This window comes from Suricata suricatta, chromosome 3 (assembly GCF_006229205.1).
Source record: "Suricata suricatta isolate VVHF042 chromosome 3, meerkat_22Aug2017_6uvM2_HiC, whole genome shotgun sequence".
NCBI classification, from domain to species: domain Eukaryota; kingdom Metazoa; phylum Chordata; class Mammalia; order Carnivora; family Herpestidae; genus Suricata; species Suricata suricatta.
In genome coordinates this window covers 17,992,112-18,010,987 of record NC_043702.1, presented here as the reverse complement: position 1 = coordinate 18,010,987, position 18,876 = coordinate 17,992,112, and the positions used below count along the sequence as shown (strand labels likewise).

The 18,876-nt window shown below is 42.6% G+C and overlaps 1 protein-coding gene across 1 annotated transcript in view; it reads left to right on the top strand.

Annotated features, from left to right (window-relative positions):
• LOC115287411 (sterol 26-hydroxylase, mitochondrial) overlaps positions 1 to 18,876 on the top strand; it is a 33,372-nt gene that overhangs the window by 8,471 nt on the left and 6,025 nt on the right. Inside the window, exon 2 of the mRNA XM_029933793.1 lies at positions 18,196 to 18,386. Coding sequence (XP_029789653.1) covers positions 18,196 to 18,386 — 191 coding nt within the window. The remainder of the gene's footprint in view (positions 1 to 18,195; positions 18,387 to 18,876) is intronic.

Sequence of the window (18,876 nt, the reverse complement as noted above, 5' to 3'; positions counted from 1 at the left end):
TCCTCAGTGTTTCCCCGTGTCACATCTCCCGGGGCTGGAATTTCCAAGATGGTTTCTTCAATTGCATATTTGGTGCCTGGCCTGGTTTGACCAGAGCAGCTGAGTATCTCTCTCTTTCCATGTGGCTAGTTTGGGCCTCCACGGTGGTCTCTGGATGCTCAGACTACTTATGGGGTACTGGCTTTCCCCAGAGTGAATGTTCCAAGGGAAAGAAAGTTAAAGTTGCCAGTTTCTTAAGGTTGGGCCTGAAAACGGACATAGCATCATTTCTACTGTATGCTACCCATCAGAGCGGTTACAGACCCCATCCAGATTCTAGAGGAGAAGATGTAGACCTCACCTCTTAATAGGAAGGATGTCAGAATCTGTGGCCATCTTTAGTCCACCACCTGCTCTTCCTAGGATCCAGGTACTTAGGGAAAGAAAGTAGTACCTACATTAGTTGACTTCTTGGTGTGCAAAGACCCCAGAACTAAAGGAGTAGAATTGTATGGAAGGAAATTTCATCTAGACCTTGGAAAAACCTGGTTGAATGTGCTTCTCTGGTGGCTGTCCATTAGACTAAGTATCTCTCTCTTGAGACATAAATGCTGCCAAATTCTCTCTGTTTGGCTCCCCTCTTCTGGTTTTGTAATGACCAGTCCATTCCGTTAACACATTCTTTCTTCAGTTTGGCTAATACCATTGAAGAGATGGATTTTCTGCCCCAGTACTCAGGTTACCATCCAGCCTTTCAGAGTTTGTCCTCTAGTTACCTTTTTTTTTTTGGCGTTCAGTCTCATCTGGCAAACATTATAGGTAGTCTTTGAGACTATGGCAAAATTGGGTATACTGCCTTTGAGCCTCAGGATTGGGACATCTGAAACCAGGTATTAAGGACAAAAGTGTGAATCATACCAACTTGGCAACTGCACTGTTAGAATTTTTATCTTACAGATAAAAGGGAATACTGAATATTTGAAGTAGCAGTATTTCTGGTTGGGAAAGATTAGAATGACTTACACGTCCCATTAAGGGACTAATTGATTATAGTGTTTTCATATGGTGGAATTTTATGCAACCACTAAAAAGAACAGGGGCAGCTCTATGTGTATTCATATGAATTGCTCGCTAAGAGATGGGAAGAAAGTGACACATAAAACGATATTATATGCCATCATCTGTGGATGAAGGGGGAATGTGAGGTATACATGCATATATATGTTTAGTAGCTGCATAAAACATCTCTGGGCAAACACATGAGAAATTGGAGATGATGATTGCCTCTGTGTGCTGGTTGTCCTGGAGTCTGAAGATGAGAGTTAGGAGGAAGTCTTCTCTTTTATTGCAGGACTGCTCTGGACCTCCACCAGGTTTTCTCTGGCTTGACCCTGCCCAGGCACAGTTTGCCATCTTTAGGATCCTTTTGTTTACCTTTTTACTGTTTGAAGTTTAACAGTGTTCATGTATGTATTACCTATTAAAAATTTAAAAAAAAAACCACAACAACAGCGAAAGAATGGAAAGCAGGAGATAAACGCAAGGCTGACCAAGTTCTTCCTGGTCTAGCATGATATTTTGAGGTCCTCCGATGGCCCTCCCTCTTGTACCCTTGTTTGGCTCTGGGTCCTTACTTTTGATTTCCACCTGTGTGTCTGCATCTTCTTTCTAGTTCTGCATCAACTGCTGATCGTGCATTCCTTGTTCTTGGAACGCTCTCACTGTTTCACCTGAGACCGGTCCAGTTTGTGGGCAATGCCCTGAGCATACTGCGGTTTGCCTCTGGGTGTGTGAGGGGGTGAAAGTGGGGGGTGGGCAGTGTTTCTGTTTCCCTGACAGCCTCTCTGAGGGCGTCCCAGGAAATGCTTTTTCTTGGATCACCCTCTATCCTCAGCCCATTGTTTCTCTGAGTGCACAATCAGAAGGAAATTCTTACTGTCCTATGGTCTGGTACATGTCTTCGTACCTTATGACGGTTCTGTCTTATTGCATAAAACCAGACATTTTTATGATTATTGAAGTAATGGCTACACTCATGGACAACATTGGTTTTGGAAGCTTTGTTTGTAAAATCAAAAATTCAGAAACCTGTTAAATGCCCGTAAACAGGATAAATAAGTTGTGATATGTTCATACAATAGGACAGCATACAGCAATCTTAATAAATGCACCAGCTTTCAATGTATCAAGAAAGAACTTAAATACGAGGTTGAGGGACTCCTGGTTGGCTCAGTCAGTTAAGCATCCGATTCTTGATCTCAGCTCAGGTCTTGATCTCAGAATCGTGAGTTCGAGTCCCACCTTGGGCTCCGCTCTGGGCATGAAGCCTACTTAAAAAACAAACAAAAAACCAAAACTCCCTGAACAACGAGGTTGAGTATAGAATGGCAGGTACAGTAGAACGCTATTTCTATAAATTAAAAAAAACACACAAAAATACTATAGGCTATCATTGGACACACATATATGTAATAAAATTATATAAACATTGACAGATACATTTCCAGTTCAGGATAGTGGTTGTTCTGAGGAGGAGGGACAAAGGGAAGGACAAGAAAGGAACCTGGAAATGTTTTCATTTTGGAAACAGATTTGAAGCAATTATGACAAATACGAACAGTTCTCTTAATTTGGGTGTGTGGGTATGCGTTTATAATGTTATTTTCTTAAACTCTCCACATTAAAATATTCATAACAACAAATACAAGTAGTCCTGCTCATCCTAAGTCCAAATGGTGCTCCTGGCCAGGTCTGATGGTGGAGGAGATCATTCGAGGCAAGGCTGAGAGCTAGGAGAACCTGGGAATGCTGTTAATTATTTAGCACCTTCTGTCTCGTGGAAATGTGAATTCCACTTGTGTGAGGGGGTTGGGGCTAAATTCTTGATGATACTTTGACACAACTGAGAAGTGACAGTCCCAGCAGGGCTCCTCTTCACTTCTGACCCTGAGTGGGCCTTCTCTCTGATACATCTGTCAGTGTAGGCAAAGGAGTGGCCTGGGCCTGGAGTCACCTCTCTCCCTGTTTATCCAACTGATGGCTGCCAACTTTTAGGGGCAGGTTTAGTGACACTGGCAAAACAGAAGGTGGTGTTTCTGAGTTTACTTTTGTCCTTGGGGCTATTTACTTGCCATTTGAGTGTTTTGTGTGGTTTTTTTTTTTTTTTCGCTTTTGCTTTTGTTTTTTGTTTTGCTGTGCTGAGGGCCTCCCTAAGGCATCTACCAATCACTCAACTAAACAGGCCACCAAGTAGGAAAATAGAACATTGCGATGCAGTATCACTTTTTTCCAGGGGAGATTTTACTGTTCTTTTTATTTTTTTTTCTCGTAACAGCTTTATTGAGGTATAATCACATGCCATATCATCCACCCCAATGGACAATTAAACGGCATTTAGTAGATTCACAGACTTGTGCAAGCAGTACCACACCAATCTTCAGATATTTTTATTACCCCGGCAGGGAACCTCATGCCCCTTCACACCACCTGGGCCTCCTTCCCTCATCAGCCCCTGGCAACCCCTAGTCTATTCTCTGCCTCTCTGGGTTTGCCTCTACTGGAAACTTCATATATATGGACTCACTGAATATGCGGTCTGCGGTGGAAAGCTTCTTTCGGTTAGCATGCCGTCTTCAAGGTTCATCCATGTCATAGCTCAGATCAGTACTTTGTTCCTTTTCTATGACAGACTAATAGTCCCCTGTGGGGAGATGCCACAGTTTGTTCCTCCCATGCTCGATTGTGGGATGTTTGTGTAGTTTCCGCTTTGGGGCTCAGTATTACTTTTCCCTTTTTCAAGGTGCACATGGCTGTCAAAGATAAGCAGAGCGGACATTAGTTAGACAGGTTTTATTCCAAGTGACTGCCGGGTGTGAGGAAAGAGATAAACTCCACTCTGGTGTGGGCAGGGGTGCCGATGCCTTTTAAAAGGAGGGGGTGGGAGCGGGATGGCGGGCACAGAGTCAGGGAATTGAAAAATTGCAAAAGGCAGGGGGGGGGCAGCTGGCCCACGGGGAACTCATCTGGTTGGTTAACTGGTGCTTATCAACTGGACTCCTTTACTTCCTCAGAGACTGGACGGGGCCTTATCTTTAGGTGTCGGCTGGAACAAATAGGAAATTCTTTCGGCAGCCATGAGTTTTCTCAGGCAGGCACTTAAAAAAATTTTTTTTAATGTTTTTATTTACTTTTGAGAGAGAGCAAGACAGGGTGTGAGCATTGGAGGGACAGAGAGAGAGAGGGACACAATCTGAAGCAGGCTCCAGGCTCTGGGCTGTCAGCCCAGAGCCCGACAGGAGGCTGGAATTCACAAACCGTGAGATCATGACCTGAACCAAAGTCAGAGGCTTAACCCACTGAGCCACCCAGGGGCCCCTCAGGGAGGCACTTTATGGGCACTTTATCCTCGGAATGAAGGTCACCCTCTGGAGGCTACTCTGAGCTGTTAGAAACTATGGCCATGAGTTCAAGTCTTTCTAGGCCCCAGCCAAGGCCTACTTGAGAAGGGGGCGGGGAAGAGCCTGACCAGAATCTGGGAAGGAGAGAATCTGTCACAACTTTCTAAAACTCTGAAAGCTAGGGCACTTTGCAGCAACAGCAAAATGGGTCTGTTTACAACATATTACATAGCATTTTAGTTTTCCACCCTCCTCCCCCAAGCCTGTCTGCACACCCCGGGTTACCACCCTTTGCCTTGAGGTGGATTACGACATTTTAGGCATTATACCTGTAAATGGGTAATTGCCATTATGGCCTGCCTTGGGTTATTGACCTTAACATATGTCTAGCCACAGGGCACCTCTTTGAGATCAACTAATAAGAGAATTCTCTTATTCACCTGATGAGGAAATGTCAAGCAAGAAAAGGCAAAACCAAGGCCAGACTGATTCGATCAGCAAAGATACAACAAGCCATGGTTAGATTTAGACATTTTATTGCTTACATAGTGACAGGGAGAGTAAGGCAAAGGTGCGGGCTCCCCAGGGACCTCATCCCACACATTCAGAAAGACGACACTGAAACTTTTCCCACAGCTGAGTGCAGTGTGAGTTTTGGGGTACCCTGTTGCTGAGGAGTTCCTTCTAGACTGCAGCCAAAGGGTTTTTTATATTCTGAGTGGGGGTGGGCAGAAACCCACACTTCATCAGAACCTGGGAGGTGATGAGAAACTGTTTCATGACAGCCTCCCAAGTGAGATCGGGAGGTGAGTGGGAGCAGGCCTTATAACAGCTCCTTCCAGAACATTCTTTCATGTTCCTGGAAGTTGGCCAAGTGTTCTGCCAAAACTCGTAAGCTCAAGTCTTTGTGAGCACAGATATGTACTGGGCTGCTCCACAGTTCAACCCCTACCCTCCACATGTCCCAAAATTCTCAAGAATGTAAATATCCCATCAGATAAATATTCCAGTTCTACGGATAAGAGCTCATACCACATCTGTTGTTTGTCTTTGGCAACATCAGTTGAGAGTCACCACAACTGTGACCCCCTGTAGGTTGATTAGGCCTCTTTGGAGTACATACTGCAGCCAGGTGCCCCCATCCACGGGCAATCAGAGATGTCAGCAACCACACACCCCGCCTCAGCCAGCTGGTGGAAGTGCTGGGCACTATGATCGCCTGTTATCACCCATGCTGAAGAGTTTGGGGCAGCCTGTGACAAATGATCAAGAGGCCAACAGTTAACAAGATGAAGCTAAAGAGACCAGATCAGTGTCCAGAAGGTTAGCCTTGTTCTGTTACCTTTACTGGAGGCTGACCATTTCTGAAATCACTGGTTCTTGGGAAGTTTCTAAGAGTTTTTAGATTGAGATTCTCTTTGGCTGGTGGTCAGGTTGAGGGCGGTGGTGGTCAGCGTTAACTTGGCCACATGTCAATTAGATGCCATCTTGTTTGTAGATAGGAGGAGAGAGAGAGAGAGAGAGAGAGAGAGAGAGAGAGAGAGAGAGAGGGAGAGAGGGAGAGAGGGAGAGTCCCTCCCTGCACCTCCAACTTCCCGGGGATGACCCCTGATCTCCCACAAGCCAGAGGTGTTCCTTTTCCCACAGCCAAGTATATAGTGTGACAGTCCTTCTAGCAATCCCTTCACTTTGTTGTCCCAATCCTCCTGTGTGTTTCTAACCCTCACACGAGCCCTCACACCTCTCCTGAGGTGCTGCAGTCATTTCTTCCTTGTATACCTCCAGCTGCTCTAGAACATCTCCCATCCCCACTTCAGGACCATGTTGGGAGCTGAAACCTCAGATTCATGGCCATTACCGTCCCTATCTATTACTGCCCAAGTGCGGCAAGCATAGCTGATGGCAAAAGAAGCACCAAGTTAGGATAGTTTACTCCATGACTCCTCTTGCTACTTACAAAGGAGCTGTTAGTTTTCCAAGGGGTAGGTGTGGGAAGAAAAATGATAGAATGAGAAGAGTTAATTAGGTGGCTTGGGTCTCTTACAGCTTATCCTGGGCCTCTTCCTAGCTCTCCCATCTCCCAATGAAGAATTCTCTTGAAATGGCAGATACCCTCCTGGTGAACTGTCATGTAGATATCCAAACTGATGGGAGCTGAGGCTGGGTTATCCAGTCATCTTTTCCAGTTTCTCCTTTAAGAGTCCACTCCATGTTTCAATGGCACTGGCTTCCTGGGGATGATGCGAGGCATGGAAGGTTCAGCAAATGGTCCAAACGGCTGCCCACTGCTGGTACTTTTTACTTCAAATAGGAACCACTGTCTGAATGGATGCTCTTGGGGAACCAAACGTATAGCACAGTCTATCTTAGGGTCTTTAAATAGTGTGCCCCTCATGTGCTGTGCAGATGGGGACGGCAGTGCCATCCCTTGAAGAGGTGTCTGCTGCAATCAGTGTCCAATGGTACCCTGGAGAGGATGGTAGGGGACCTGTACAGTCTGTTTGCTGGGACAGTCCTCATTATGAGCCCCCCAATTTCTTTTACTACTGGACATATTTGCCAGCTTCTTTGGCTTCGCATACTGGAGTCACTATGCCTTGTTTTGGGGCCCCTGTGGATGAATCACCATGCCCTGTGCAGCAGGGTATCTGGGTGGCTATGGTCCTTACATCTGCATCGCAGTTCTCCTCAGCTTGCCAACTCCAGCCATGTTCATCCAGGGAAACCTTTGCCACGGGCATCCACCCGGGTCACTATCAGAGTGTATGGGTCTTGTGTGATCTGCTGTCATCATGTTCATTGCCAAAGAGGCCGAGACTTGTTCATCCAGGCATTCCACTGCCAGGCAGCAGCCTGCACTGTCATGAGTCAGTGAAAACGTAACAAGGTGTGTTTGGGGAGGTCTTTTCCAAAGCAAGTAGCACAGCTCCCGACAGCGAGCGTTCTCTTTTCCATGCATTGTTTTAAACAATTTTCTTTGGGGCTACATGGCAGCACCAGCCCAGTACACCCCATGGCCCTCAACTGAGCTGGTCTGTCCACAAACCAGGCCCAGGCATTGTCAAGAACCTCAGTGAAGCTAAGCCCCCAAGAAATCTGAGGTGTTGGCATAGACTCTGCCTCTGAATAAACACATCTGGAGGGCGACTAACCACTTAATGGCCGGGGGACTATTTTCTTGGACGTACTGTAGCCACGGAACCAGGGATGCTTGTTAGGCAGTGCCCACTTTGCTGATGTTGTCATTTCTGACAGGACATCAGGTAGAACAGCACTTTGCTGTGTCTGTCTCAGTGTTCATTGGCACTCTGTATCAAGACAGTAATTGTCTCTCACTTAGGGTATTCTGGGTGGTGAGGTCAGGCAAGTGCCGTATCCAAAACCCTATCGAAATTGTACTGTTGGGTTGTTATTATCTATCTATCTATCTATCTATCTATCTATCTATCTATCTATCTATCTTTCTATCTTAGTAATCTCTATGCCCAAAGTTGCGTGCTCTTCCAAGTGAACCAGCCAGACGCCCCTGGATTGTTTTCGTAAACATGTTTGTCTGTACTAGTTCTTTCATCAAGACAGTGACCTTCTTTTCCACCCCTTCCCTTGCCTTAGAATCCTGTACTACTTTACTGATACCGCATGACCGAGCTGAGAGAAGAAGGTAGACTCCTGGTGGTCCACTCAACCCACTACCACTGCTCTAATCATGGAGTTTCCCCACTGACAACATCCCCTACAGTTTAGAGAAATATTACATGTATTTAACACGTCTATTCCCACAATACATTCAGTATATCTTTGATGAACTGACTGCTCTGATGACCAGGGAGTATTTTATCTGTAGCCACAGCCATCTGTCTGATGGCAGCAGTTTTGCTTTCCTTGGTAATACAGAAGGGTAAGGAACAACCATGGAATGCTCTTTTAAAATTTCAGGGGACCTTTTCCCTTTTTTCTCTAAACATGAACACAGCTTGGGGCACCTGGGTGACTCAGTTGGCTAAGCATCTGACTTTAGCTCAGGTTATGATCTCATGGTTCGTGGGCTCAAGCCCCACACCGGGCTCTGTGTTGACAGCTCAGAGCCTACAGCCTGCTTCAGATTCTGTGTCTCCCTCTCTCTCTGCCCCTCCTTTGCTTGTGAGCTCTCTCTCTCTCAAAAATAAACATTTTAAAATAAGTAAAATTAAAATAAAATAAAATACCAACACAACTCATCAGGGGTCTCAGGGACCATGGTCAAGGACTCCTGTCCCCTTGTCACTAAACATATCAACCAGGCCTATTACTGTCCACCAAGATCCTATTGCACACTTTACTAGTTGGCCTGTGGTGTCTTACTGTCTTTTTCCTAAAAGAATGCCATGATCTCATCAGCTTTGGTGAGGAGAGTTTAAAAACGTAGTCAATCTGTCAGGAGCAGTGTGGTGAAACCCTTGGTAGTGAGTGTGGTTCCTTCTGCAGGTGCAACTTTCATATCAGGAATATACTGCTTTTTAGTTGGTAAAAGACTACAGTTTTTTCTTTGACTTCCAGAGGAACTGCATGCTGTCACTCTCCCAACACTGTTTCCAAAACTACTTGGCAAGCTGACTCTGAATCTTACCCATCATTCCTACTGGGACCTTCAACTTGCCAGCCAACAAGACATCATTATACAACGAAAAGTTTGGACCTCAGAGGAATTTTCCTTCCAGTCTAGGAACACTGTCAGTGAAACATTTTGAAGCTTATCATGCATCTTGTATGTAGGAGGAATTGGCTCATGGGCCTCTCGCTCAGAATCACTTCCCCTTTTGTTCTGTTTTTGCTGCCATTCTTGTCCCACACTTTTTACAGAAACACAGACCAAAGGGTTTACCACAGGCACTTCAGGAGGTGGGTAGTGGCTGGAAGGTCAGGGAGTCCTGGGACAGGGGACAAGGGGTGGCACAGGGGCGGAGGAGGCAGCTCCTCTGGAAAGACAGCTTTGCATTTACTTTCAATCTTCAGAGACCATTTACGGACAGAATGAATGGACTGTGGGAAGACTCCTGCTCCTCTGCACTGCCTGCCTTACTTCTCCTACCCTGCTTGGTCCATGCCATCTGCCCGTGTGAGGACCCTTCCCTGCCCCTCAACACACACTTAGGCCAGAGCATGTGCTACTGGATCATGGGTTCTACTTTATCTCTGAACATGACCACGTGGTCCCAGTTCTCTAAAAGGGCAATATAACTTTACTAGCCCCATGTTGGGCACCAAAAGTATCAAGTTCACATGTTAGACCAGGCAAGGCCAATACCTAGCCGATTTTTCTGGAAAAGAAACAGTGGGCCACATTTAGATTTAGAGTTTACTACTTACATAGAGAGGGATGGGGCGCCTGGGTGGCTCAGTCAGATAAACGTTGGACTTCGACTCTGGTCATGATCTCACAGTTCATGAGTTAGAGCCCCATGTCGGGCTCTGTGCTCACAGCTCAGAGCCTGGAGCCTGCTTTGGATTCTATGTCTCAGTCTCTCTTGCCTCTCCCCGACTTGTGCTCTCTCTCTCTCAAAAAAACAAACATTAAAAAAAAGAGAGTGAGTGAAAAAAAGAGTAAGCCACAGGTGCCAGCTTGCCAAAATCCTTGTCCCACACACAAAAGGACAACCCCAAAACAAAAGGGGCCAGATGATTGCAGTGTGAGTCGTTGGGTATATCGAGGTGCTCTTTCTAGACCGCAGCTAGGTGGTTTTCTATTCTGCAGCTCTCTTCTGAAGGGGACAGGGCAGAAAGCACATGCCTCATCTGAACCCAGAGGAGAGTCTGTTGGTCTTCCAACAGCCTCTCAGGGGACACAGGGAGGCAAGTGCTGGGTGGCCTCGTGGTGGCTCCTTGCAGGATTCCTGTCCTCTAGCGTTCTGGGGTGGGGGAGGAGTCCCAGGGCATTCAGCCCTGAAGACTCAGGGAAAGCTGAGTTCAAGCCTCTGTGTATTATGAACACACGCAGAGTCACAAAGTCGGGAGGGTGCCATGGTGGAGCTATCACCCAACAAAGTGACAAAGCCCATTAGTGTTGGGGCTAGAACTAGAACAAAATCTCCTGCCAAGCAGTCTCTGACCCTTCAACTGATGCTGCCAGCTGTGGATGAGAGAAAAACACATGACAATGGACAGGCACTTTTTTCCTGCAAAAATCTCTTGGTTTTTGGAAAAATCACATAAATAAGAGCTATGTGCTAATTATTTATGACTGCATACCACCTGTAAAAGAGAATGTCATTTCAATGTGGCTGAAATAATTTGCAGATTAAATACTATTCTGCATATATAAATATGTGTTTATTGTAGAGAGATCAGAAGATATAAAGATACAAAGAGAAGAAAATCCAAATCTTTCATAATTCCCAAACCCTGCACATGTCCCAGTGCCTTGTACACATAGGTGCTTGATAAACATTTGTGAAACAAGTATATAAATACACACATAATCTTAGTGATAAGTAAGCATTATCCCTGTTTGCTAATCCTTGGTGAATAGGTTTTTACATTTTCCTCCATGTGTCACCAACATATATGCATATTTTTTAATGAAAATATACCATTTACTCTCTGTTGTAAGCTGCCATTTATTAAAAATAAATATGCATACCTTTGGTGTACCTGGGTGGCTCAGTCAGTTAAGTGTCCACCTTTTGATTTTGGCTGAGGTCATAATCTCACAGTTTGTGAAATTGAGCCCTGTGTCAGGATTCTATCTTCCCCTCTCTCTGTCCCTCCATTGGTCATTCCCTCTCTCTCTCACTCTTTCTCTCAAAAATAAATAAATAAACCTTAAAAAACAAACAAACGGGGGCACCTAGGTGGTTCAGTCGGTTAAGTATTCAAGTTCTGCTCAGGTCATGATCTCTCGTTTCGTGAGTTCGAGCCCAAGTAGGGCTCAGTGCTGACAGCTCAGAGCCTGGAGCCTGCTTTGGATTCTGTGACTCCTTCTTTCTCTGCCCCTCCTTTGCTTGAGCTCTGTCTCTCTCTCAAAAATAAATAAACATTAAACAAACAAAAACACACAAAAAAACCACTCAAGTATTTGAAAATAAATTCATTAATATGCATACCTTTCTATATCAACAAAACTATAGCAATTTATTATAGCTGAGTAGTGTTCTATTGTATGGCTTCACCAGAATTTGCTGAACTTTACTGTTATATATTTAGATTTTTTATGTTTAAAGCTTTGATAAATAAATCTATCACTAAATATCATGCCCGTTTTTAGAATAAACCCCTAAAGTGGAATTACTGGGTAGAAGATTTTGTTCAGGGATTTGACATGTATCTCCTGCCAAATGACCCTCTAAGAAGTTGTAAACACAGTAGTTTTGCATAAAAGAGGGCTTTCTCAGAGACTCCGTCTGTGTTCTTCCAGAAAGGTTATAGAGGCCAACAAATAGCCCTCAAAGCTTGATTCTTAGTCCTGGGCTAGGAGCTAACAGTGGAAAGGAAAGATTGTCTGGTTCTCTTTCCTCCTTGATCTAGAAGTGAGAAAAATCTTGGAACCAAAAAACTAACTCAAGTGAACATTCCTCAGTCTCTTTCTGTTCTTTCTTTTCTGAGGGTCTATTTTTTGTTCACACCAGGTTCTCACTGAAGCTCTGGAGGTTTTAAATACCACAAACTTCTAGGCGGGGGGGGGATTCATATGATACAATTCATCATTTAAAAGTGTACAATTCAGTGGCATTTAGTGTATTTTGAATATATGAAATCACTAATTCTAATTTCAAACCTTTTTCAATACCCTAGAAAAACACCCTGTCACCAATTAATCTCTCTTCTTTCCTTTGTCCTACTGCTCCTCAATAATTGTTAATCTGCTTTCTGTCTCTATGGATTTGCCTATCCAGATAAATCATGTAAAAAGAATCATAAGTATATGACCTTTTGTGTCTGGCTTCTTTGACTCAGCACAAGTTTTTAAGGTTCATCCAAGTTGTGGCATGTACCATACTTTGTTCCTTTTCATGGCTGAATAATATTCCATTTCATGTGTAGACCACAATTTGCCTATCTGTTCATCAATTGATGACATTTGGGTTGTCTGCACCTTTTGGTTATTATGAATAATGCTGCTATAAATATTTGTTTAAAAGTCTCTGTGTGGCATATGTTTTCATTTCTCTTGAGCATATACTTAGCATGTAATTGCTGAATCATAGCGTAATTCAGTGTTTAATTTTTGGAGGGCCTGCCAAATGGTTTTCTGTAGCATCTGTACTATTTTTATAATTCCATCAGCAATTTACAAGGGTTTAAATTTCTCCACATGCTCACCAACAACTTGCTATTTTCTGTTTTTTGGATGAAAGCCATCCTACTGGGTATGAAATGGTATCTTATTGTGGTGTTGATTTGCATTTACTTGATGACCAATGATGTTGAACGTCTTTTCATGTGCTTATTGGCCACTTGTATTCTCCTTTGGAGAAATATTAAGTCCTTTGGCCATTTTGAAATTGAGCTGTCTTTTCATTGTTGAGTTTTTAAAGACCTTTTATATATTCTGGATATTAAACTCTCATCAGATATATGATTTGCAAATATTTTCTCCCATTCTCTAGATTATCTTTTCACATTCTTAGTAATATCATATAATGTGCAAGATTTTAAATATTTTATGAAGTCTTATTTATCTATTTTTTCTTTTATTGCTCATGCTTTTAGTGCCAAATCTAAAAAATCCATTGCCAAATCCAAGGTCATGAAGATTTGCTTCTATGTTTTGTTCTAAGAGTTTTATGGTTTTAGCTCTTATATTTAGGTTGTTGACCAGTTTTGAGCTAATTTTTGTATATGGAGTGAGGTAGGAATCTAACTTCATTCTTTTGCACTTGGTTATCTAGTTGTTCCAACATCATTTGTTGATGTGACTATTCTTTCCCCACATTGAATGGTCTTGGCACTCTTTACAAAAAATCAATTCTCTTGTCCATTGGTTTATATATGTATCCTTATGCTACTGCCACAGTGTTTTGATTATTATGGCTTTGTAGTAAGTTTCAAAATTAGGAAGTATAATTCTCCCAACTTTGTTTTTCTTTTTCAATGTTTTTGGTTGCTCAGGGCTTTTTGCAGTTCCATACGAATTTGAGGATGGATTTTTTTCATTTCTGCAGAAAAGGTCATTGGAATTTTGATGAAAATGGGATTGCATCTGTAGACCAGTTTGGGAATTACTGCCATCTTAACAATATTAAGTCTCACTATCCATGAACATGGGATATCTTTCCATTTATTTAGTTCTTTGATTTCTTTCAGCAATGTTTTGTAGTTTTCAATGTACAAGTGTTTCACTTCCATGGCTAAATTTATTCCTGAGTATTCTATTCTTTTGGATGCTATGTATCAGTTTTCTTTGGCTGCTGTAATAGAATATGACAGAATGGGTGTCTTAAACAATATAAATTATTTTCTCTTAGTTTGGAGGCTGGAAGTCTGAGATCAGGGTGGTAGTAGGTTGGTTTCTGGTGACAGCTTTCTTCCTGGCTCGTAGGCAGCCACCTTTTCCCTGTGTCCTCACATGGCCTTTTCTTGGTGTGTACTTGCAGAGAGAGAAAGAGAGAGAGAGAGAGAGAGAGAGAGAGAGAGAGAGAGAGAGAGAGAGAGAGGAGAGAGAGAATGCTCTCTGATGTCTCTTTTTATGAGGACACTAATCCTATTGGATCAGGGACTCACTCTTATTTAATCTTAATTACTCAGTCAGTCCTACTTATATCTTTAAAGGCCCCATCTCTAAATACAGCCACACTGGAGGACTAGGGCTTCATATGAATTTGGGGGATACACAAACATTCAGTCAAAAACAGATCCAATTCTAAATGGAATTATTTCCTTTTTGGATTATTTTTTCCAGGCTTTTATAGCTAATTACCACTCCCTTGGAGCCACTTTTACCGGTTTCCTGTGAAGCTCCTTCCCCACCTCCTTTCCGTCTGTCACTGTTTGTCTCTCATATTCTTCGTGATGTCTGCAACTTTTTTCTTCACCTGATTCATTGACATCTGCTAAATATTGTCTAAAACGTGTGTAGTGGTATGTCAAACAATATGGGAGGTAGTTAAGAAGTATGACATCATTCCTGCCCTAGAAGATTTCCAATCTAATTGAAGAGACAAGACACAACTAGGGAGCAACTTATAAGCATATGTAATCAAATTCTCAACTGTGTGGCTCATGCACTAAGATGTAAACTCTCTAAGGATAGCTGTTCCTGCTGTGCACACAGCTGTATCCTCAGGCCCTAGATCAGTAAAGGAGGAAGAGGATATGAGTTCAAAAAATAAATGTTGAGTGAATTCATCACTCTCCCCCTTTGGAGTCTCACTTGGTGGAAGCTACCCCTCCCATTCATCATGGAAGATGATCCCTAGGGGACTCTGTTCTGCAAAGTGGCACTTGGACAGGATCTATCTGAGAACATTGGGGCTCTCTAACTGGCTCAGATTACGGCCTAATGGTAGGTTCACAGACATGGCACACTCTTTCAGCAAGTATTCTGGTGTCTTTCTAAAATAAGTTCTTACATAAATAGATCCTTGTTAAGTTCCACCAAGTAAACTGAGAAGAGGAATATGAAGGAAGAGGAAAGAAAGCATGGCCTATGCAAAGGGGGAAATGTCTCAGAAACCTCCAAACTGACAGCCAGGAAGAGGTGCCAGAGGCTTTGGATTCCAGAGAAGTTGGTCCCCAAGTGAATAGTTGTTGATCTAGTCTCTTAAAACATGACTTTTTAAAAAAATTCTAAGATTAAGGTAGAAAATCTGAAAAACAAATCACAGTATAAAGAAGAAAGTAACTTATCTATAAACAATCACTCAGAGATAACCACTATTTGCATTTTTAAAAAATGTTTGTTTATTTGTTTGTTTGTGTGTGTGTGTGTGTGTGTGTGTGTGTGTGAGAGAGAGAGAGAGAGAGAGAGAGAGAGAGAGAGGGAGAGAGAGGGAGAAAATGTGAGCAGGGGAGGGGCAAAGAAAGAGGGAGAAAAAGAAAATCCCAGGCAGGCTCCACACTGTCAGTGCAGAGCCCCATGTGGGGCTTGAACTCACAAACCATGAGATCATGACCTGAGCCAAAACTAAGAGTGCCATGAGGAACCTTGGTTTAATGCAAAGCTATGTTGGTTTTAAATAGTATATGTTTTTATGTGTTTTTTATTGTCTATTAAAAAATCTTTTTAATGTTTGTTTGTTTATTTATTTATTTATTTATTTATTTATTTTTGAGAGAGAGAGAGTGAGAAGGAGACCAAGCACAAATGGGGGAGCAGCAGAGAGAGAGGGAGATGGAGAATCCAAAGCAGCTTCCAGGCTCTGAGCTGTTAGCACAGAGCACGACATGGGTCTCAAACCCTCAAACCATGAGATCATGACCTGAGCCAAGTTCAAGAGTCAGATGCTTAACCAACTGAGCCATCCAGGCACCCCTGTCATTAATATCTTAAGTAAGCCAATTGGAAACACAAATTAAAACTTATGTTTAAGATAATTCTCCTAAAGAATTCAGTAGAGAAAAGGAGACATGTAAGTATTTTTACAAAATGGAACCTTATAAATTTAAGGAGTATACACATGAATTGAGAGGCTTGGCAAGACTTTCCTGCTTTCTGGAATTACCTGATCAATGGCAGGTGACTCACTGTTTTGTACAACATTTTCTTTTTTTCCCTTTCGATTAAAAAAAATTTGAATTCACAGGGCACCTGGATGGTGGCTCAGTTGGTTGAGCATCCAACTCTTGATTTCGGCTCAGGTCATGATCCCAGAGTCATGGGTCTGAGTTCCGAGTCAGGCTCCGCACTGTGGAGCCTGCTTAAGATTTTCTCTCTCCTTCTGCCCCTCTCCCCCACTCAGCCTCACTCTCTTTCTCTCTCTAAAATAAAAAGATTTAAAAAAATGGGTTCATTCTCATGGTTCAAAACTCAAAACAATATAACAAGATATACAAGATATACATTGTGCAATCCCATCGGTAGTCACTTTAATTAATTTCTGATGTGACCCGGTATTTCTTTATAAAAGCAAGTGCAATTGCTGTATGTTCTAATTTAGCCCCCCTTTCTTAGACAGAAGATATCATACTTTTCCATTTAACAATCTACCTTGGTTTTCTATCTTTCTGTATTACAGTCCATCTTTCCATATTACTACACAAGAAGCTGCTTCATTCTCTTTTAAGGTGACATAGTATTCCACTATGTAGGCTTCCCATACTTTGTTTATAAATGTATTTGTAATTTTTATAAATATTAGCAAGTTGTCCTCTATGTGGGTTTGTGTAATTTAGACTCCCACCAGCAATGTACGAATATGCCTGTTTCTTTCCGGGAATCACTGCAGTTTACAGACAATCATCTGTTCAAAATCATACCACACTGGCAGGCCTTACTGGGAAGTAGAAGTGGAAAACAAAACTAAATAGATTTCGGGGGGTTGTCAAGGCTATTTTCCTAGGAACTGATAGAATCAGCTGTTAGGGGCGCCTGGGTGGCTCAGTTGGCTGAGCGTCCAACTTCAGCTCAGGTCATGATCTCAGTTCATGGGTTCGAACCCCACGTCGGGCTCTGTGCTGACAGCTCAGAGCCCAGAGTCTGCTTCTCATTCTGAGTCTCCCTCTCTCTCTGACCCTCCCCCACTCATACTCTGTGTCTCTCTCTCTCTCAAAAATAAATAAATGTTAAAAAAAATTAAAAAAAAAAAGAATCGGCTGTTAGTTCAGGGTGGATTCTGGGCAATTGGGGAATATATTGAGGGCAATTAGGTCGCATTGGTCCTGGGAGAATCTAGTTTTTAATGCCAGTAGTAAAACACAGTAAGATTACTGTTTTGCTGGACCAGGAGTTAGGTGAAGTGTCCTTCTATAATTGGAATGCAAGATCTCTTTATAATTTTAATGCATCTTTTCCAGAAACCCTTTGGTCTAATTTCCAGACTGGAGCAAATTCTCATCTTCTTGAAATCTCTTCAGTAACAAATTATGAAAGATTAAGTACCTGGGAAGCCACTATGTTTCATATTCTTTAAGTTTGTGGGTGTAACTTAGCCAGTAAATTTAGTTTCAGTATTTGTGGATTCCTTTTATGTTTTACCTCTGAAACTCAAAATATATTTATTTCCCCCCTCATTTCCAGGAACTATAAAAACATTACATCAATGCCAATTTCACAGATGCAATGGATATCGATTGTCGAGTGCTTTAGAAATTCTAAGATAAAATATTTGATCCTATTTTACTGAATAGCTAATAACTTTTTTGTTAAAAATAAATTCATACCACATATCTTACTTCATATTTGAATCTTGACTTTCTTCTTCAGCTTCTTGTTTTTCCTGGAGTTTCTACTGTGTTTCTTTTTTCTCATTAAATACATGAGATATTTATCTTTATCTCATTGAGAGCAAGCTGCAGTAGACTTAAAAGCTTCTATGAAGGAGCCATAGGTATTCTATTATACCTCATTAAAGGGTTCAGTTTCTCTAAAACCTTGGACCCCAAATATCTATACCTTAAAACATACCCCAGTTTGCCACATCCCATTTTTCCAAAACCTTACTTCTCCAAGGACTTCAGTTCTCCCCATACTCATTGCTCTGAATATTCTAACTCCTGTGCACACATTTTTTTTTTCAGTGTTCTTTCAGCACCACAGGCTTTCCTAATGCCTACCTCCTATAAAATGTGCGTTTGCCCATCCTACTTGCTCTGGGGTGACTATCAGACACTCCCTCATCCCATCTCCTCTCTAGTAAATGCCTACCTGGATGGGCCATGGTTATTCAGTTTTCGTTGACCCCCACAGATGCTGTACAAAGTCAAGTATGGTCCAATGTGGGTAACCCGACTAGGGAGTCAGATGTACGTGAACCTGGCCAGTGCCCCACTCCTGGAGCAAGTGATGCGGCAAGAGAGCAAGTACCCAGTACGGAACGACATGAAACTATGGAAGGAGCACCGGGACCAGCAGGGCCTGGCCTATGGGCCCTTCACCACGTGAGCTGGGGCCTCAAGGGACCGGTACAAGGCCTGGGAGGGCCAGTCCTGAGGACAATGGCATTGGGATAATGGGCAGGGTGGGCTCTCCCTGCATCCTTTGAGCCTGATACTCAGTCTAGAAAGCAGTGGTTGGGATGGGCTGAAGCCCAGGGAGCATTCATTGTCTTTTCCATTAATATATTTTATGATTTTGGAAAAATGAATAATTTCCCCTTCCTTGGCCTTATGTTTCTCAGATGTAAAATGGGAAGTTTGGGGTAGAATATCTCCACACTATTTCTAGGACCTCTCCAGCTCCATTATTCTACACTATGGTTGAAAATATATCAATGTGAATCATAATAGGACATATCTGTTTATAGTTGAGAAAACATTTTCACTATATTAATTAGGAAGGCTGAATTTAACTTTAAAAATATTTCCTAAATTATGTGTTATAGGTTTGCTGTTGCATATAACTTTCACAGATGCTCTCCATACACAGAAA